Source organism: Ostrea edulis, chromosome 9 (assembly GCF_947568905.1).
Source record: "Ostrea edulis chromosome 9, xbOstEdul1.1, whole genome shotgun sequence".
Taxonomy (NCBI): domain Eukaryota; kingdom Metazoa; phylum Mollusca; class Bivalvia; order Ostreida; family Ostreidae; genus Ostrea; species Ostrea edulis.
In genome coordinates, this window is record NC_079172.1 from 32,444,793 (window position 1) to 32,466,610 (window position 21,818).

The 21,818-nt window shown below is 35.6% G+C and overlaps 2 protein-coding genes and 1 non-coding gene across 4 annotated transcripts in view; 2 read left to right on the forward strand and 1 right to left on the reverse strand.

Moving 5' to 3' along the window:
* Positions 1-5,415: 5,415 nt before the first annotated feature.
* Positions 5,416-10,283, reverse strand: LOC130050364 (interleukin-1 receptor-associated kinase 4-like). The gene is made up of 2 exons (XM_056150237.1): positions 9,974-10,283; positions 5,416-7,945 (listed from the first exon to the last, which is right to left on the reverse strand). The coding sequence occupies exons 1-2, from the start codon at positions 10,189-10,191 to the stop codon at positions 6,556-6,558; spliced, it is 1,608 nt and encodes a 535-aa protein (XP_056006212.1). The 5' UTR covers positions 10,192-10,283; the 3' UTR covers positions 5,416-6,555.
* Positions 10,284-10,478: 195 nt separating this feature from the next.
* Trnal-cag (transfer RNA leucine (anticodon CAG)) lies at positions 10,479-10,562 on the forward strand. The gene has a single exon. It is a non-coding gene; the product is annotated as a tRNA-Leu (tRNA).
* Positions 10,563-13,689: 3,127 nt separating this feature from the next.
* The window catches only part of LOC130050367 (uncharacterized), a 33,775-nt gene continuing 25,646 nt past the window's right edge, over positions 13,690-21,818 (forward strand). The window contains exon 1 of one of the 2 annotated variants that reach the window (XM_056150244.1): positions 13,690-13,868. The gene's annotated coding sequence lies outside the window, so the exon portion shown is untranslated. The remainder of the gene's footprint in view (positions 13,869-21,818) is intronic. The other variant, XM_056150241.1, reaches the window with a different exon arrangement.

Consider the following 21,818-nt stretch of genomic DNA (forward strand, 5'->3'; position numbering starts at 1 on the left):
TGATATCGTAGTATACTGTCGTATTAAAATCTGTTTGGTTTAACTTGGTCTTCATATTAAAAATTGATAATTTAATCTAGTTGTCCTATCTTCCAAAAGACTCTGCAAAGTGGCGATATATACATATAAGACAGAATTTCTTCACAATAACGTGAGTAGCCTAGTGGTGTATGCTGAACGGTTTTTGCGTTAAGGGTCTCCGGTTCAATTCTCTAAAATTCCAGATCATTTTTTTCACTTCAGCTAGTTAATTTTTAATCATCGTAACTTCGACAAAATATACACACCAGACATAAACGTATACATGTAGATCTACTCATTGTTGTTCCAACCTCTCTGGTTACCACATTACAATATGAATTTAATGTAGCAATCTACACCTTTCATGAAACAAAAATCTTGAAAACAGTAAAGAAAATATCTTGATACACGATTCAGTAAAATGTCAAACAAATTGAAAATATAAATATTATGAAAATCATTTGATGTGTTTATAGTGACAAATAGAAGGTGGTTATGAAGTAGTAGAAGAGAAATATCTTGTATATAGTTTATTAATAAAAAGTATTAATGGTGAATTTTTAGTGCAAAATTAGGGAAATATTTTATATGGTAAACATGTAGAAGCTGTTCCTCATATTTATTTCATAAAGTTGGTTAGCTACATTCAATAATACCCATTGGGTCAAGTAATAAATCTATTAATAGTAATAGGTACTTTCCATTTACATATGGTAGTAGGCGAAATCCTGGGAAAGGGCACTATACCTCTTTGAACATTATGTTTAAATTCTCGGTGCTTAACGGCACCACATTTTATGATAGGAGGGTTTGACCGTTTTGACACTCTTTGATATAATTGGTCATCAACACCTAAACTTTTTTTATTTCCTAGGTTCTTTTAGATTTGAATTTTGTTTGGGTCTTATTTTCAAGTATGTTGATATCTGCTGCATTTCACACCTTGAGTCAGCCATGATGACAACACAATTCAACAGACGACGTTTATTTAACAATCCATTTAAAAGAAAAATTTTTATGTAAGGTTAAAAAATAATACAAGAATGTTAAGGGAAAATCTTGTCTGACTGACTATAAAGTATATATTTATCATGATAATAATAAACCAACCCCAAGCCAGGGTAGGGACAAGTTATCCTAACTTAGATTGGGGGGGGGGATTTTTCTTCACCATTTTTATACGCCCATCGAAGACGGGACGTATTATGGTATGGTGTCATCCATCTGTCTGTCTGGACCTTGTGGGCAGGATACAGACTGAACCGTAAGCTCCAAGATTTTACAACTAAAATGGTACAGTTGATCACCATGATGAGAGGAAGATGCCTATTGTTTTTCAAGATCAAAGCTCAAGGCCATAGTATCACTTACATGTAGTAGGAAAACCTATTATGAAACCCTTGTGGGCAGGATACAAACCGAACCGTATTCTCCTAGATATTACAACTTAATTAGTATATTTGATCACCATTATGAGAGGAAGATGCCCATTGGTTTTTAAGGTCAGAAGTCAAAGGTCAAGGTCATAGTATTACTTAGTAGGAAAACCTTTAAGCCAGGATACAAACTGAACTCCAAAATATTGCAACTTGTACATTTGACCACCATGACGAGAGGAAGATGCCTATTGTGTTTCACAGTTTATAGGGATCAAAGGTCAAGGTCGAAGTATCACTTAGTATGAAAACCTTGTAGGCAGAATACAAACCGAACCGCAAGCTCCTGGATATTGCAACTTGGTACATTTGATCACCATGATGAGAGGAGGATGCCTATTGTTTTTCAAGGTTAGAGGTCAAAGTATCACTTAGCAGGAAAATCTTGGAAGGCGTGATACAAACCAAACCGTAAGCTCCAGGATATTGCAAATTGGTACATTTGATCACCATGATAAAAGGAAGAAGCCTATTGTTTTTAAAGGTTGGAGGTGAAAGGTCAAGGTTGCAGTATCACAGTAGGAAGACCTTGTACAGTGTAGGTAGGATACAAACCAAGATATTGCAAGTTGGTATATTTGATCACCATAATAAAAGGAAGATGCCTATTATTTTTCACAAGGTCACATTATCACTTGTAGTAGGAAAACCTTGTAGGCAGTATACAAACCGAACTGTTTGGACTAGGACCGTCAAACTTTGTACACGTACACTTTATGCTGAGTGGAGGATGCCTATTGTTTCTTAAGGTCATAGTAGCAGGATATGGACCAATTCGTTGGGGCAAGGACCATTAAACTTAGTACACATACATCTTATGCCAAGTGAAAAGAGAGTAAATGATTGGTCTTGTTTTTACATGCAAAGAAAGTATGTCACACCCTGATGATTGCTGATACTACTTGAAGCCAAGTTCTACAAATCATGGTGCAAGAAAAACACCTTATATTAGCTTTTCAGGGGCGCATTATGTACCATTGGCAGTACTCTCATATCATTGTTGAAACTTTTATACATTTTTTCTTCTTCTTTGTGTGTTGTTAAATAAACGTTGTTTGTTGAATTGTGTTGTCATTACGGCTGACTCAAGGTGTGAAATATGGCAGATATCAACATACTCGAAAATAAGACCCAAACAGAATTGTGTACCCTTCACAATGTTCGGAATACCCGAAACAACTTGAACAAAGTAATTGTCATACGGTGAAGTTCAACATTGTTTGTTAAATTGTTACTTGACCTTAATTTCTGCTTGGGTTTGTTACACATGAATGTTGATCTCAATTATATAGGGTTTATTTCCTGATCATGTGGCTGACCAGGATATGATCGCAATTTTTAAAAAGCTTTTCATTACACTCTATAGCAGAATTTACAAGGAAATATTTTTTCTCTATATAATCCTTTAAAACTTCCCCACAGCTTATGATGGTTGTACATTTCTCAGTTCATGCTAAATGGACTGCCATGTACATTTCATTATCTATCAGGCAGCATTTTTAATATGTCGATTTATTTCAGATGTGAGGAATCGCTGCCTAGTTTGTTTGGTATACGAGGTATAACAATGGAAAACATATTTGTACACAACAGCGTTACAATTTTCATTGTAGTTAATCACCTGAAATACCCAACAAACTGGACAGTGATCCTGTAAATCCATTCTTGGATACTAGTACATCTACATAATTCCAATGTTATTTTTTTCATATTTTTGATTGGACAAAAATAACGTTAAATGAGAATTTACACATCAATAAATCTAAACAAGAGGCCCATGGGCCACATCGCTCACCTGAGTCACCTTGGTCCATATCAGAAGACTTTCTATATATATTTGCATGTAAAACCGTAGTCCTTATCATGGCCCCAATCTACCCCTGGAGGCCATAGTTTTCGCAAACTTGAATCTACACTATGTCAGAAATTTTTCTTGTAAATGTGAACTTCTTTGGCCCAATGGTTCACGAGAAGAAGATATTTGAAGATTTTTCCTATATATTTGTATGTAAAACTTTGATCCCCCCTTGTGGCCCCATCCTATCCTCAGGGGCCATGATTTGAACAAACTTGAATCTGCACTATATCAGAAAGCTTTCATGTAAATATCAGCTTTTCTGGCTCAGTGGTTCTTGAGAAGAAGATTTTTTAAAAAAAATTCCTATATATTTGTATGTAAAACTTTGATCCCCTATTGTGGCCCCATCCTACAACAGGGGGCCATGATTTGAACAAACTTAGCTCTGCTCTATGTTAGGAAGCTGTTCATGTGAATATCAGCTTTTCAGACTCAGTGGTTCTTGAGAAGAAGATTATAAAAGAATGTGCCTATATATTTGTATGAAAAACTTTGATCCCCCCCTTGTAGCCCCATCCTACCCCAGGGGCCATGATTTGAACAAACTTGAATCTGCACTATGTCAGAAAGCTTTCATGTAAATATTAGCTTTTCTGGCTTAGTGGTTCTTGAGAAGAAGATTTTTAAAGATTTTTCATATATATTTGTATGTAAAATTTTGACCCCCTATTGTGGCCCCATCCGACCCCCGGGGGCCATGATTTTAACAATTTAGAATTTGCATTATATAAGGAAGCTTTCATATAAATCTCAGCTTTTCTGGCTCAGTGGTTCTTGAGAAGAAGATTTTTAAAGATTTTCCCTATATATTTGTATGTAAAACTTTGACCCCCTATTGTGGCCCCATCCGACCCCCGGGGGCCATGATTTTAACAATTTAGAATCTGCATTATATAAGGAAGCTTTAATATAAATCTCAGCTTTTCTGGCTCAGTGGTTCTTGAGAAGAAGATTTTTAAAGATTTTCCCTATATATTTGTATGTAAAATTTTGACCCCCTATTGTGGCCCCATCCGACCCCCGGGGGCCATGATTTTAACAATTTAGAATTTGCATTATATAAGGAAGCTTTCATATAAATCTCAGCTTTTCTGGCTCAGTGGTTCTTGAGAAGATTTTCCCTATATATTTGTATGTAAAACTTTGACCCCCTATTGTGGCCCCATCCGACCCCCGGGGGCCATGATTTTAACAATTTAGAATCTGCACTACCTAATAAAGCTTATCTATAAATTTCATCTTTTCTGGACCAGTGGTTCTTGAGAAGAAGATTTTTTAATGACCCTACCCTATTTTTACCTTTTCTTGATTATCTCCCCTTGGAAGGTGGCCTGGCCCTTTATTTTAACAATTTAGAATTCCCTTTACCTAAGGATGTTTTGTGCCAACTTTGGTTGAAATTGGTCCAGTGGTTGTTGAGAAGAAGTTGAAAATGTGAAAAGTTTACAGACGGACAGACGGACGGACGGACGCCGGAGTACGGGTGATCAGAAATGCTCACTTGAGCTTTCAGCTCAGGTGAGCTAAAAAAGCTATGTATTACATACAAGCCTGAAAAAAAAAAATAACTAAGTGCGGGAAACTATTCAAATATTAAATTGATAATACAGGGAACGAATTGAAATTATAAGAATCAAACATTCTTTTTGAAGAATTTATCGATGTGTAAACTCTGGACATTTTACTCACAAACTTTACATAAAAGAATGTTTAATTCTATATGCGCTAGTTCACATTGTGGTATTCTAGTGATTCCAAGAATTTTTCAAAAATCTGAGAATATATCTACATGTAAAACATGTGTTAATGTAATCATGAAGCAGGGAAAATTTATAGATATGAAGAAGAGATTCAAAAAACGCATAATAGAGCACAATGGCTTGCACTGGTCCAACCATAATTTTACCAGTTCAGCAACTGGAGTGAAATTAACCCATGGATTTACAGAAAGGATGCATACTATCGATATTCATTCTAAAGTTTGTTCTTTTTTAAATTTATCGCATTTAAAGACCTATATCAGATGACAGAGTGAACAACATGATCCTTACTTGTTTGGTCAGTGTCATATTCTGTGGTCAATAAAACAAGGAACAAATATTTCTGTTTCTCAATTTAAAAAATAACAGTGAGATAGTAGAGTTTATGGCCTCATAGGTTAGCTACAAAACTAACAGACACTTAACAAAAACATGCACCATAGAGTGGGGCATCCCCTTGCAACTGGGCCTATTTATAAACTAACAACAGACCCAATGCATTTTGTATTGGCATTGCACATGTACACACACCATCACATTACTATCAGAATATATCCTCGTTTTTAGGAGAGAACAAGCCTTTAAGTTAGTAGAGCTTTCCATGTTGTACGAGTTCTTGTGTGTTTTAATTCTTTAAGAACTTTCTCTCATAAATCCTTTTACCATTTGAAACATCCACCATATATACATAACATGTACGTGTACATGCACCGTCAAATGTAGCAAAGCTTTCAGAAGGACATCTTCTATTTCTAATATATACATATAATTCAAATCTATATACATCAGAAATTGTATCAATAAAGAATTAATATACCTTTACATGTTTACTACATATAGTTTTGAAACTGTTGACTCCAAATTCAAAATATGAGCATAAATATTCAAATTTTTTCATCACTTTACATATACATGACTTGTATTTTGTTGAGTATAAACAGATTCAAGGTTTCAAACCATGATGCAAATTGATGTGTCATCCTTAAAGATAAATCAACAAATGAGTGTATCAGTTCAGCAGGGTCAGAAGATACGTTACACAGATTGTGCTACTATAGACATGACTAGTATTAGAGACAAAACAATTGCATACATGAGAGAAGACAAACTATTGGGGCCCAACCTAATGTTTGCCAAAAATGCAAATTCGTAACTAATTTAGTACAAAATGTAAAACACTTGATAATGGACCTATTGAATATATTGACTGTTGAAATCCTTGAATAATCCAGTCTCCCTCTGTTAAAAATTTCCAGGTTTGGACCCGCCTCTCAAATAATTTCAGAAAAAAATGATAGGTGCCAGCTAACTAATTTTGTCTTCTGCTAACTAGGCAGACCTTAGTGCCAAGGGTGATCCCAACACCTGACAATGCGTAGCTCTGACAGTCCCGGAGTGAACCATGTTGTGTCTCGAGTTCACTGTGTAGAAGGAATCCAACAGTTCAACCTTTGGGCTCACTCCTAAACCACCTGGTCTGTCAACTAGAACTAGCTAACAATATCTCCAAGTCAGAAAGAACTTCTTTGACTAGCACTCTCTCCTTTTTCCGATCCCTCAAACACCGATGGGCCACCCGATACAGATCATCAGCAGTCTGATGACACCATGGTCCTGCGCGGGGATCCAAAAGTCCGATGATGCTGTCCTCCAAATTCTCAGTAACATGGCTCACGAGGTCCGTCTCCTCCCGATTGTTATCACTGGGTGGAAGCCCTGTTAAAATCTCTAATAGTACTACACCAAATGCAAAAGAATCAAGTTTGGCTGATATATCAAATCTAATGGCTTCAGGGGCCATGTATGCTGAAGTTCCTATCACCAATTTTGTGGTTGCCACCGTGGTACTACTGCCAGAGGGGGCCAGGCGTGCTGTAGCAAAATCACCTACTTTTGGCACAAATTCTTCATCCAATAAAACATTTGCACTTTTAATATCCCTATGAACTAAACCACTTTCATTCAGATAAACAATTCCTTTGGCTGTTCCATATGCAATATCAAGTCTTAATTGCCAGGATAAGGGTGGGGTACCATTTAAACAGTGAAGTCTGTCTTCTAGAGATCCATTGGGCATAAACTCGTACACTAAACACTTTTCTGGGCCATCAATGGAGTACCCTACAAGTTCTACAATGTTTACATGATGATAGGCTGCTAATGTTTTTAGTTCAGTTTCAAACTGCTTTTGCATCACTGGATCTTCAGGGTCCTTCAACCTTTTTACAGCTACAACATAATTGTTTGGAAACGTTGCTTTATATACTGTTCCAAATCCTCCCCTACCAATTACAGTTCCCCCTTGTGAGGATGGCCTATCATCAAAGTTATTGGTGTAACACTGCAATACAGCAAAGTTAATGGCCTGAGAGTCTGGTTGATAAACCATTGAGAGGGGCTTGGGTATTGATCTCTCTGTGGAGACTGCACAGTATGGAGAATGCAGGTCAGGTGTCCTTTCTCCACTGTCATATGACTCGATTCTGTTCACCATTACCCGATTTTGTGAAGGTGTGTGGAGACCAGAGGGATCTGAATCAACTCTTCTAGATTCTTCACTACTATAACTTGACCTAGTGTAAATGTCAGTGGTACTGTCTGGCAGGACGGGGGGTGAGTCTGGTACCTTCGCTTTATTGTACATTTCTCTTTTTTCAGAGCTTCCATTTTCCAGGTTCTTTTGTTCATTGGGGGTCAGTGAGCAGGAACCCACAAGGCTTAAGTTTGGTTCACATTCTTTAGGCACCGGATCTCCCTTGAGTTGGGTGACGGCGAGATAGTCAGCTGCTGCATATAATCGAGCTTTACCAAGTGCTTTTATGAGATGTTTTACTCGAGCATTTTGTGTTCCCCAGTCCTCGAGAATTATTCTGTAATTAAATAATAATTCTGATGAACAAAGTCATTGGAAAAGTGGCAAAATTAATATTGTAGCTAAGTAAAACTAAGAAGAATTATTCAGGGCTATGTCTGTGACATAATAGACCTTTCATGATGAAGAATTACTTGCACCACAAAGAGATTTGATCAAGCCGTTTTGGCAATATTTCAGCCATTTTATGGCAGTTAACTAATTTAAATATGTTTGGTTGTGTCAGAGTGTTTGAGTTTCCAGTGTTCGAAATTAACCATAGACCGATAGACCGAGTCTATGTCAAATGACACCAGTCTATGCCATTTGTAATTGAGATAGACCAAATTGTCTATGCCAATTTTCTAGGTTTAAAGCAATAGAGTTATCCCAAAAGTCGACGTCTGAAAAAAAGGTAGGAAAAAAGGACATTGTAATGTTATGGAAAGCAAATATGCTTTTTAAGTACATCAGAAGTAAATAACAATGTTTTAAATTTGTGTGTGTGGTTTTTTTCAATGTTACAGTATAGTAGTGTTAAATCTAAAGCAAACTAGCATGGCACCACGCCATACCCTTTTTGGCTGGCGCCATGCCCTTTTTTCTCTATTAATTTTTTTAAAATATTTGTTAATATAAACAATTGTTCTTCATTTCACATGGTTGATTAAAAAGTTTAAAATCAAGGCAGCAGGTATTAACTTTTAAAGAGGCTAAATGATTATTCTATTACCAGGGCTCGAAATTAACATATGCCTGTCAGTCTGTGACTGGTTAAAAGTATGGCGGACTGACTGACATTTGTTTTAGTCAGTCCGATGGGACTGGTTAATGTTCTAAAGCATCATTTTGGAAAATATATTTATGAAATTTTATACACACATTTGGCATGCTTCGATCTGTAGATATCAGATGAATCTTATTCGTAAATATAAATCCGACATTTAAGTGTTACAATATTGTCTGAGGCATATGGAGTTTAATTTCATTTTAATAACATTAACGAAATATGTTTAATCATTTCTGTAAAACTCTGTTGGACTGATAAAATTTTCTGCGGACTGGTTGAAATTATACCCCATCAGTCTGACTGGACTGGTGACATAAAAAGTTAGCTTCAAGCCCTGATTACTATCATAGTATGATACAATGAAAGTGCCCCAAAATTGTCTTGCCGCGACGAAGAGTGCCCTTTTGAACATATGTGTGCCCTAATTCTCTAGATCCTAGATTTAACACTATGCCAATTCGATGAGGTCAATTTCAAACACTGAGTTTCCCTAATGGCACTCAGTGAGCATACTCTTTTTTTTTTTCAAAATCAGGGAAACAATCTTTTGCGTGCCAAGGAGATCTTCTTTTGGTATCAAATGTCCATAAAATAAAGTCTGGCACTGCGGTCAGCTGGAAGGCCTAGTTCAGTAGTTGCAATCAGTGATACCATATATACGGTACATAGAATCACTGAAATTACCGCTAATCACCGAAATTACCAATAAAGGGGCCGAAATTACCTTAGTGTATGTTCATCTATATACCATCTAGTCACACATCAAATTTCATGAAGATTGATAACGATTTGGAGGAGTTGTGGTCATTAAACCGCTTAATGTGAAGTGTAAATACAAGTTATTTCCCATGTATTAAATATATTGTATTCATGGTATTGATTTATACAATAAAGTGTGATAAATAAATGAAATAAAATATTTGTCCTGAATTTTATATTGCCATTTGGAACTTACTGGTTGGGCCCTATTTATAGTTCACTTACTGAGTACCTGTCAGTAAAGGAAAGTAACTCGGATTCACACGTCACAATAATCGGTTTTATGGAAACAATTCCTTCAAATCGTTACCAATCTTCATGAAATTTGATGTGTGACTAGATGGTATATAGATTAACATATACTGAGGTAATTTCGGCCCCTTTATTGGTAATTTCAGTCATTTCTTTGGTAATTTCGGTGATTAGCAGTAATTTCGGTGATTCCCATATTCTCCCCTTGTTGTTTTACCCATTAATTCATAATATTTTATGTAATACCTGGTGGCATAGGTGCCGGGTTTTCCTGCTCTGTTCTCTATCATCTTCACCTGAGCAGTACTGTATCGCTCCTCGAAATTCTCGCTGTCCAGTCGTTTGGGGATGTAACACAGAAACTTCTTCCACAGCTGGTCTGGTTCCAAAAGATTTACAAGCTTCTGGATTGCGGAGTACGGTAACTTACGGATGTAAGTTTCCGCTGTCACCTCCTGCGACATCACTATGGTGTTTTTTTTTTTTTTCACTTTTCCTTCCTCTCTTTACCCGGAAGTCGAGATTGGAACTCCTGCATGACGTCAGACTTCAAAATAGACCAATCACGGAGAAGTATTTACGAAATGCCCCTCTCAGCTAGTTTGATATAATTTGTTCAATTATGAGTCCTAATTTATTTTATTGATACAGAAAAGTTTTGTTTTCAAAGGAATATCTCGGAGTGAATGAAATAATGAATATATTTTCAATATATGTTAATGATACCGCTTTAGCACGAAGTTATTAACATGTCAGGATGGCCGAGCGGTCTAAGGCGCTGCGTTCAGGTCGCAGTCTGGTTCTCCAGGCGTGGGTTCGAATCCCACTTCTGACAAGAATTTTTTTTTTTTTTATGATGCTCATTACATTACAATTATATTTTATGGCCCATTTAAACACCTCTTATGAAGAATGATTTCACCATCGAAAGAATGATACAAGCTCACAATTATTTTATATGAATTTTTTGAAAATTTTCCAGGAATGATTTGTTTGCAAATAAGAATTCTTGAGTCCAAAATTTAGCTGTGATTTTGGTGCATTGATTGATTGATGTTTTCCGCCACACTCAACAATTTTTCAGTTGTCTGGTGGCGCCCAGTTTTTATTGGTGGAAGAGAGAACCCAGATACAATATGTACCTGGGAAGAGACCACCGACCTTCCGAAAGTAAACTGGGAAACTTTCTCACTTATACCACCTTCACACTTATGTATTTTTCTTACGAGTTCTTACGGATATTCGACTCGTAGTCAATCGCAAGCGTTCGTAAATCACTCTTCGGTATCCGTTGATAACTCTTCACAACTCGCACACACTCGTAAGGATCCGTGGAAGTAGGGGCTAATTTTTTGACATGTCAAAAAAAAATTCACGATTGTCCACTGATTTCATTTTCCGTAATTAACCCGTAAATAACTTGTAACAATCCGTAAGTATCGTAAACTAATCGCAAGAACATGTAAACTGCTTTTAAGAATCCGTAAAACACTCGTAAAAAGGTGGGTTTTTTTTTTTTTTTTTACGAATCTTTGCGGTTAGTTTACGATTTTTTTTTTACGGATAGTTTACGAATTGTTTACGGATTATTACGAATGCCTAAATGATATTTACGATTTCATTTCCGTCGGGTTACAATCGCTAAAAATACGGATTGTTCAGAGTCTTTACGTATAGACACGATTAGTTTACGAGTACATACTGAAACTTTACGATTAATACCACCTTCACACTCAAGGATTTTTCTAACGAGTCCTTACGGATCTCCGACTCGTAGTCAATCACAAGCATTCGTAAATCACTCGTCAGTATCCGTGTCTAAATCGTAATAATCCGTGTACTTTTACGGATTTATGGAATACGTAAGGATCCGTAAGAAAAATCCTTGAATGTGAAGGTACCATTACCGGCACGAACGGGATTTGGTGCATATGAATATCTAATAAAACATGCCTAAAATGTTAAGATATAAACGTTCTTAAAGAAAAGCATGTTCATGTTTATCTATTTATGATTAATATATCATAAAAAGAAATTGAAACGAATGTGATTTATGAGATTGATCAATGTTCGTTATCTTCACCTTTCATTTACATGTATGAAAATTGAAAACGTTATTTGTTAATATTTTTTTAAATCTACGGAGAAAATCTTCAAAAAACATGTCAGTTAGAAAAGAAATATATTGAGGATCGAAATATATCGTAAAAAGATATTGAAACGAAATGACCGAATTTTAGCAATCACTAAATTCAAACTAGAGAAAAAAGTACAGATCCTTATCAAAATTGATAGAAAATACTAAAATAACCATATTGTTGCTAATAGTATGCACTGTTCTCTCTGTTCATCAAGAAATTAGTTTCCTTTATAAATTCGTTTAATTTGTAAACCATTTTACAACAAGGGAATGTAGTTTTCTGAATACAATGTTCTCTATGACTACTCTTTCTATATATATATATATATATATATATATATATATATATATAATATATATATATATTCCCATCGGGCTTGTTTCAAATTAGAAAAATAGTAATATTTCTGAATTTTGACCATTTCATTTTAATTTCTTTTTAAAATGTATATTTTTCTGATATATCTTTTTTTTCTAATTGACATGTTTTTTGAAGATTTTATCCGTACATTTAAAAAATATTTGCAAATAACTTTTTCAATTTTGATAAATATATTTTTTTATCTAAAAAATTCGAACGTATATCTGAGTCGTTTAGGCATATGTTCTTAGATATTCATATTATGCATCAAATCAAAGCAAAATTTGGACTCTATGATATATCATATTTGCAAACTAAGTACCTTTTTATCATAAATCATGAAAAAATCATATAAAATATTTGAGAGATTGTATCACTTTTTTGATAGTGAAATCATACTTCATCGATCGGATTAAAATCAGATCCTGGATCCGCTAGTCGCTACAAGATGAAGAAAGAGGAGCGGATCGGGGATCTGATTTAAATCAGATTGATACTGCATAAGAGGTGTTTTAACGAGCTATTGAATAAAATTTTGTGTAATGGTCTACCTTAATCAAATTATAAACAATCAATCTCTTTTACTAATGTTCATTATAAACAATTAATAGACAATGTATGTTTTTTCCTTGTTCAAAAATAAATCAATCACCACTTATTCCTTATTGCATATAGTAGGCTTATATCCTTTGATTTTTGTTAGATTGACAAGGATGTACAGCGATTCTGAATGGTTGGTAAAATTTATAGTATCGACCGCACCATTTCATACAGCTTGTAGTGTTTTAATCTTGATAAAAAGTGGAAATTTCGATAAGACACCATGACTATTTTTTTTCCCGCAATATTAATCGAAAATTGGACGGTAAACATTTTTAATTAATTAAAATTGGTTAATCCTGCAATCATACCAATAAGATGTTAGATCAAAAGTTATCTAATTCTTGATTCATAATTTTTGTTTTCAAAATACATTTTTATAAAACAAGGTCGTCAATGAAACGAGTTGTCCAGACGAAAAACAATTATCTTCAGACATGAAACCCTTTACAGAAATGGAAAGAAAACATTTCGGTGAGTTTTTGGCAGGTGCGCGGAATTTGGCAGTAGACAGAACGTCAGTAGCGCAGACGATGGAGGCAGGGAAATCGCTCTGTCTCTGCCTCTTCGACAAAGTGTCGATGCTCTTCGATCTATGAACAGTTTAATTGTGGTTTTGTTTACGATCAAAACAAATAAAACCGCTAGAATTGGCTCAATCGTTTGTTGTTCTATCGCGCCTCCCAATGATCCCTGCACCTCAGAACTTATACATTTCCAGAAGCACGCAGTACACATTTAATTGTCTGTTTCTGATTTCTTCCTCTTCATCAACAAAAAGGCGGACAGTCGTCTCCACTTGGAATTTGAATTTTAAACGATTTCGACGCGATGGGCAGACTAATCATTAACATAGACTTCATACTCTCTGACACCTTAAAACCCATATCACAGAGCTAATGGGTAGATCAGTATATATATACACCCGACGGTAGATTGATGATAGTCACCGTTATGTTCTCTTTACCAGGGACTGTACGTTTTTTCCAAGTTATTAAATTGGATTACCTCCCTTTGGAAGGTCTTTTAAACGCAACATGGTAAGTAATATCGCGCAATGATAAATACAAATATGTATTAATATAATACTTTCAAAGGCATTTCTAATCAATCGTACGTTTCACTTTTTATGCGTTAAAATCATGAGTTAACGTCTCTTGATATGATTTTCATTGGTGACGCCTCATTTTTATTTGCACCACACAAATACTAGCCAAAAGTGACAGATTAATAGATAGCCGCCCGTCTGACGTAATTCTCTCAATTCTAGCCAGACTGCCGGTCTGTCGAGCTGCGTGGGGGATCGCCGGTGTTCCCACACCCTTCTAGCCGGTTATTAGTCTGCGCCAAACTACGACGAGCGCCTGGATACGAGTGAAAGCTTTTCATTTTTGGACTCTCTCGTCCAAAAGACGTGTTTGTAGATGTCGTAATACAAGTTAGTTATGGTCAGAGCGACTACAGATCGCCAATTATATCGGCGTCCGTTAAGGGCAGTGCGGCAAAATAAACATTAGGGAGACTTCAAAGAGCGCGTGGTATGTTGTGTACGTGTGTACAAACATTGCCTATACAATAGACTAAAACTTTGCCGGCGTTACATTGGTGACAAGAAATGTTGGAGACATAATGATAGTTACGTCTGATCACAATGCTATAAAGGTTTTATTTGCTTCTTTTTTTACAATTCATTGTCCGATTAAAAAAAAAACCAAACCTTTTCCTGGCAAATTAAAGATCAGCATTTCTTTTATTTAAGAAGCAGATAGAAAGAATTTGTTCAGAAACGATTAACAATACATCAAATTCTTTGTTTCAAACTTCCAGTATTTCAGTTGAAATGAACTTTTCAAAGACTGTTTTCCTCAAGACTTTAATGACTGCATTAACTTACATATACATTCCCAATGTTTTTACCTTCGATATCATTACCAAGTGAATTGATAACCATCTATTCATGAATGCGATGTAGTTGTGAAGAATGTACGTATGAATGGATAAATACGGTAAATCTATAAGTTAACGGACTTTATGAAGTATGCTGGCATGACGTGACACAGTTCATGCCCTCGTACATTTTCAAAAACGAGTAAATTCAAGTGACCCATTGCAATCGGTTGTCGTGCGTCGTCCATCGTGCGTTAACAATTGAACATTTTTACTTCTTCTTGATAACTACCAGTCCAATTCTTTTCATATTTGGTATGAAGCATCTTTGGGACAAGGGGGGGGGGGGGACATAAATTGTAAATTCCAGGTCTCCAGCACCCCTGGGGCCTTAGGGGCGGGGCAAAAACTGTCCAAAATTGACCAATTTTCAAAAATCTTCTCATGAACCGCACATGTGTAAGAAAAACTAAATGCATGGTGATAGAGAGTAGGAAGGCCTCTACCAAAATTGTAAATTTCATGATCCCCGGGGTAGGGGTTCTGACCCCAGGGCGGGACCAAACTTGTTATATAGTGTTTATGTGTAAAACACTTAAATAACATCTTTTTAGTGCTATTGATACTAAATTGAAACTAAATGGATAGAGCAGGTAGTCTTTTACCAAAATTGTAAATTTGATGATCCCAAGAGTAAGGGTTCTGACCCCAGGGTGGGGCCAAACTTAGTATATAGTATTTATGTTTAAGTTTGCTGATACTGTATAAAATCTAAATGCATACTTAGGAATAGTAGAAAAGTATGTACAAAAATGGTGAATTTCAATCAAAACCCAGGGTTATGACTTTAGGATGAGTCCAAATTAGTCATATCTTTTGATGTTTTAATGTTAATACACTTATTATTTAAAGCATTTCATCAGCGTATGCACTTTTGAAGGCAGTGAGGTTTTAAGAACACATATTGTTTTATACTGTTGCTGAACATTAGAATTTAGCTTAGATATTCAGAACAGGAAATCTTTTTCTAGATTTCATAGCCCATGGAAGCAGTGATACCCTTTTTTTTTTTTTACTAGTATTCAGGTGACCGATAAGGCCTGTGGGCCTCTTGTTTCTGTTACACTTTATTCGATGTCAATTTGAAATGTATAAATCAGTTATTTTTCCTATCTTCTACCTTTCGGTTTAAAAATATGGACGTCACCCACGCATGTCTGTTTATGAAAAAAGATGGTAGACACAGGGAGCCGGCAGTGTTCGAGGCAAGCACGTTTATTCCCAAATTAGATTGCAGCGGTGTCGAGTGATATCGACTGTGTGGCTTTTGAGGTACGCCATTTCCGAAACGGGAATTGAATGACGCAAAAATACCTTTATAGTTAAAACCAATATATACATATAATTCTGGGAATATAAGTTATTAGATAAAAGATATAAAAGCCAATCTATACACATAATTTTAGAAATCCAAGTTATTTTAAAAATAAGACATTCTTTTATAGATCTAATTCATCTGCACCTCCTTGGGTTTACAGATTCAGTGTTGTTGTTTTAAATCTGTTCGTGAAACAAACCTTGAAAAAGATTAGAAACTTTATTAAAATATTATTTTAATTATCCCCCCTTTCAACGATTTTCGCAGAAACAATAGTTTTTAATGAATTTCAAATAGCATTTCTGTTATGAAACTAAAATTAGTACTTGCTTAGGACTTATGAATCTTTAAAATAAAGTAAACATGATTTATTACTACAGGTTAGTCTTAAACACATAATTTATAGTTATTAGTTTTACGCCAGATTTTGTTATCAAAATATAGTAAAATACGAAAGTTTTTGGGTGTTTCGCCCCCTGCCCCCCCCCCCCATCAGGGTTTCGCCTTTCGCCCTGGACCCAGTGGGGGCATAAAGGTGACACCCGGTTCACTGTCTCTCATAATTTTTTTCACATCCCCTACTCTAAACTGAAATCCTGGATTCGCCCATGTTTACACAATTTTAAAATGGGTTTCATATGGTATTCAATCAACTCAACTGATTGCAAGTACACATGTACTCTAGTAGATATGATCTTTTACATGTGAAAATGCAAACCAAGTGTGGTGACCTTGCACATCGGAAGCCCAAGCATTGCTTTGGAATTCAGGCCGCTTTTTCATAAAAAATCATAACCTATGGTGATCCATTTAACGCCAAGTGAACTTGTTTTCTATTGAAAAAGAAAAAGTATGAGATGTACATTCAAAGTTCGTATCCAACAACTGCAGAGTTTGTTCGTATCCAACACTTGCAGAGTTTGTTTGTATCCAACACCTTCAGAGTTTGTTCGTATCCAACACCTGCAGAGTTTGTTCGTATCCAACACCTGCAGAGTTTGTTCGTATCCAACACCTGCATGTAGAGTTTGTTCGTATCCAACAACTGCAGCGTTTGTTTGTATCTAACAACTGTGGAGTTTGTTCGTATCTAGCAACTGCGGAGTTTGTTTGTATCCAACACCTGCGGAGTTTGGTCGTATACAGCAACTGTGGTCATGCAAGGTGGACCCGCAAAAGAGATAAAAGTTTTTCCAGATGCATTTTAAAAAAAAAAAATTCTTTTAAAGAACAATAAATATTATTTTTATGTAGTACTTGTATAAATGTTTGTCGACCAGTGGTCTTTGCGTAATATGAGTCCAGCCTCTAGCCGGTGAACGTTATGGTGCATTGACCTTGATCGGAATGTTTATGTTCGTTTTCAATATTTATAAAGCATACATGCACATTCGTATAAGTATGTTTGAATTTATCAGAAGTTTATTATATTATTAAATGATAATAATAATTGCCAGTTATCTACAACGCGAAAGCATGTCAAGGATTCTTTTCGCGGAAGGGCGACGCGTTTGATAATGAGTAAAAAATGTCAGTAGTTGTGACGGTATCGCGCGGTCATCGCTGGCGTGCCGCATACAATAATTGCAGCAAGATCTTTATGCTGATGTTGACGCGCATAATGATTTTAAATTGACAGTTTAATCGCAAGATACCAATGTAAGAGATTAACAGATTATAGGAATTGTTCGTATCTCTAAGCGAAAATCTCGTATATAGTAAAACGTAAAGTAATTCACCCTGAAGGATCGCTTTACCGATATTATGAAGTGCAAAAACGCCCTTAACTCGGAATTTTAACCCGTATCTTCTATTTGTTATGATGATCATGACGTATGTTTTAGTATACTAATTTAATCAGTACTCAACGAGTCCACACACTATGACATAGCTTAAATTTCCTTTAGCAAGTTCTAATGCCAACGGTTTTTACAATCTCGGCTGCGATTCGGCTTGACTGAATATTTGGACCGACGCCTTCACCGAATCTCGAAGCAATCCTTCATATTTTAAGTCTGGGAATATACTCTCAGCTTTGGCCGGTTCTAGAAATTAATGTGCACTTAGGTGACATTGCTGTTCGCTTCAAATAAGTGATTTAATCCCAAAATTAGAATATTCACTAAATTTTCCGTTCAAATGAAGACGTCCGTGGCACAATATTTTATCCCCTGAAATTGAAGAGTTCCTATAATCTAGTTACTGATACATTGTATCTCCACATACCTACTTATATATCGCTAATTTATAAAACAAACTATAGGAACTCTTCAATTTCGGGAGATAAAATTGCGCCATGAAAGTCTTCATTTGAACGAAATTTAGTGATAGTTTGATTTTTTTTTAATGGAATTTACATACTTAGACTGCAAGTAATGCAGCATTGATAGTGATACAAATTTGGTTTGATAGTCAACTAACTTATTTGAAGCGAACAGCAGTGCCGCCCAAGTGTACATTAATTGCTAGAACCGGCTGAAGCCGAAATTAAATTTCCAGACATGAATTATGAAGAATTGCTCCGAGATTCGTTGAAGGCGTCAGTCCAAATATTCAACCGAGCCGAATCTCAACCGAAATTAACTGAAGAATAGATTGAATAGAGCACAGTGACACAGATATTACTTATGATCTATAAGTGTAAATTGTAGGTAGAATATGATACACTGTATTTCAAACTGTTTCATTTGTAATTTATACATACACTGAGGCGTTCGCTTCGTAACTGGGAGGTAGTTCGAGCCCCACGCGTACTATGGTCGCGTCAAACCTACGGCTTAAACATAGGTAGTGATTGCTCCTTTGCCAAACGCTCGGCATTTAAAAGTGAGAGTCACGGATCTTTTGCATATGACCTGAAAATCGGAGGTCCCGTTTCGCAGCAAGCATTGGCATGTTAAAGAACCCTCATTACTACGACCGGAAGCGCTAAGTATGCACTTCACCTACAACTGGTGACATCTCTTGCGTGACTTAATAATCCATCAAGATAAATTATCATATATAAATCAATGTGTATATTTCTTGCATAAAAATATATTCTTCTCGAAATTATATAGGCTTAATTTCTCTTAGAGACAATACAAACGCAAGTACATCGATTGCTGCTTTCTTATAGTACTAATATACATGTAGAACAAATCAGTTTTATAACGAATTCGTTATATTTGAATTGTGAATTCGCTATAAACGTATAGCGAATTACGCTTATAGCGAATTTTTATAGAGTGTCCGCAGAAATTCGCTATATCACAGTTTTACTGTATATTGAAAATTCTCCACAGGACGTAAAACAACCGACCAACATAGACTGAAAAATAATATACATTTAGAAGGAAACTCGGGTACTTATGCAGATCGCTGATATATTTCACCATTACTAAATAATAGGGCTTATATATTTGCTATATAACATTACACCTCACAGAACTCCATTTAATCTTTGTCAATTTGCTCCTAATTGCCTTGTATATTCTTACTGGTGGATAGATGTTTCTAAAGTTAGATCCGCACTTAATCTGTGATGCAATGTCTGTAGACACCTGTTATCTCCTCGCTATGAAGGCAGGTAATCAAATCTTCATATTCAAGTGTTAGCACAAACATTTAGACATTGGAGAGTCTCTTCTGTTAGGCGTCTGTCAGGAAGGTGAGAAAATGAGGTCTACGTCCCGCGCTGTTTGTATACCAGCTGATATGAACTTAGTAGAAAATTTACTTTTCCATTTCTGAGTTTCCCGTTTTTGTAATGGTATTTTAATCCTTTACAGATGACATTATTCCATTTTATACTAACGAAGTTCACGGAATTTATTACATGTATCTTAAAGAGTTAAATACTAGGGTGCAGTGTGATGAGTTTCTGATACAAACTTAGGGTTTCGGCTGATAGCACACCTTTGAGCAAAAACCCATCTGATTTTAAACTTATACAATTATTAAGTGTAGAAAATTTCAAAGAGTTGTGTAATTTGGGGAAATATCTTTACTGTGCCTTTAATTTACGTAATGATTTACTTATATAGCATTCTCTGTCTATAAATTCACATCAGTATTGTGTAACATACCATATAATGTCATGCCATGCCATACTATACAATTGTTAACTTGTTCATTATTTTTGTAAACATGTATGCCATAAGACTTATGTCTTCAGCAATAACGAATAATAATTAGAAAAAAATATGTACTGGATTGTTGCTTACAACGACCAGGTTTAACACCAAATAATACTTGAAGAAGAAAACACGAGAAAACGTCAGTGTATTAGTGAGATGTACGAGTAAATTACCAACGATCTGATGGTGTCCACCGATCCTAGCTTCATCATGTCTACTACTGTTCGTAGCGGTCGCGTGTAAGCTGTCAAAAAATTGTTTTCTGAATAAAATTTATCAATTTTGAAATTAGTTAATCCCCGAGGACTTTCCAGGTGGCTTCTGCGTTTACCTGCACTATTGAGACTATCCCAAAACACTCGTATTCGCGTCTTGTGTATTTACACAGCCGTTTTCAATGTCGTCCCAAGAGCTCTTAACTAGACAATGCGATGTCGCCACTGTTTGTGATCATCATTAAAATAACGTCTTCTGGAGGATTTGAAGGACTTGAAAGATTTGGATAGCCAGGGTATAATAGTGCGATTGTGTAACTTAAATAAGAATGATATATCTCGTTGTGCAAGACATTTCAGGAGTTCTAGTAGACACATTTTGTCAATGCATGTATGTACAATAAATTTCCATGGGTAACCCAAAGGCTTGGTAAGCAAATTAAAACACGAAATATCATAAAAAGATATAAAGTAATGTATAGTCTTCTGATAACATCTATGTAACTGTCAATTCCCATCAACTATCGGTGATTTATAAATTATTTGTTAACGCCATAAGCGATCTTTTCTATACTGTCTTCGCGAAGTGTGGCGGAAATCGTGTGTCTACTGACCGTGTCCTCGGGGCCGCTTCAGCGTTTAGAAAAGATAGGATAGTTTGATAATTGTGATACTATTTACGGTTGGAGATGTAGATTACTGTGTCATTCACGCCGACGATAGAAAATGAGAAGAGTACGAGCATCATCTAGATCTACTCTCCCACATGATGTTAAAGACCAGCTGTTAAAGCGATTTTCTACATCGAATACTTTGAAAGCATTTGCTGCAAAAACCTTCCATCAAATCCTTAAAGTGTTAGAATAGGTACACACAAGGTAAAGATTGCTGCTCTACACATTGAGTAAAATGAGAGAAAATACTCTAGGCAATCATTTTCCATCAAATTTGTAAATATTCCATTTATTTTATTGAAATAACTTCAGACTCGTATTCGTGTTCGAATGTCCAGACGTACGACACACATAATGGATTATTTCCCTTTGTAAGCATTAATCGTACTCCTCCTTTGGATCAGACGTAAATGTTCACCACAGTAGTGTGCAAACATTAACAACTAGACAATTTGTCTATATGTGCTTCCTTTGTCATCGATGGGAATTGATCAAACTAATTAACGATTAAACCTTTTACACTAGTAGACCACATAACTTACATGTGTACAAATCTTAAAATGTTTCCATAAAAAGTATGTGAATCGCATTTATGAGTCAGTTCATGAAAGTACAAATCTAACAAAGAAATACTTAATGGTGCGTATTTATAGTATGCATTCTGTATTGTTAATTTTTATCCTATATTTGGACCATCATTTTAAATATATCCTCCACA

What these genes read in the sequence shown, in the direction of transcription:
- LOC130050364 (XM_056150237.1), bottom strand. Translation starts at nt 10,191, where the DNA reads ATGTCGCAGGAGGTGACAGCGGAAACTTACATCCGTAAGTTACCGTAC. An exon ending in CCCGGCACCTATGCCACCAG is followed by an intron (nt 7,946 to 9,973) that starts GTATTACATAAA and finishes ATTTAATTACAG; the next exon opens with AATAATTCTCGAGGACTGGG.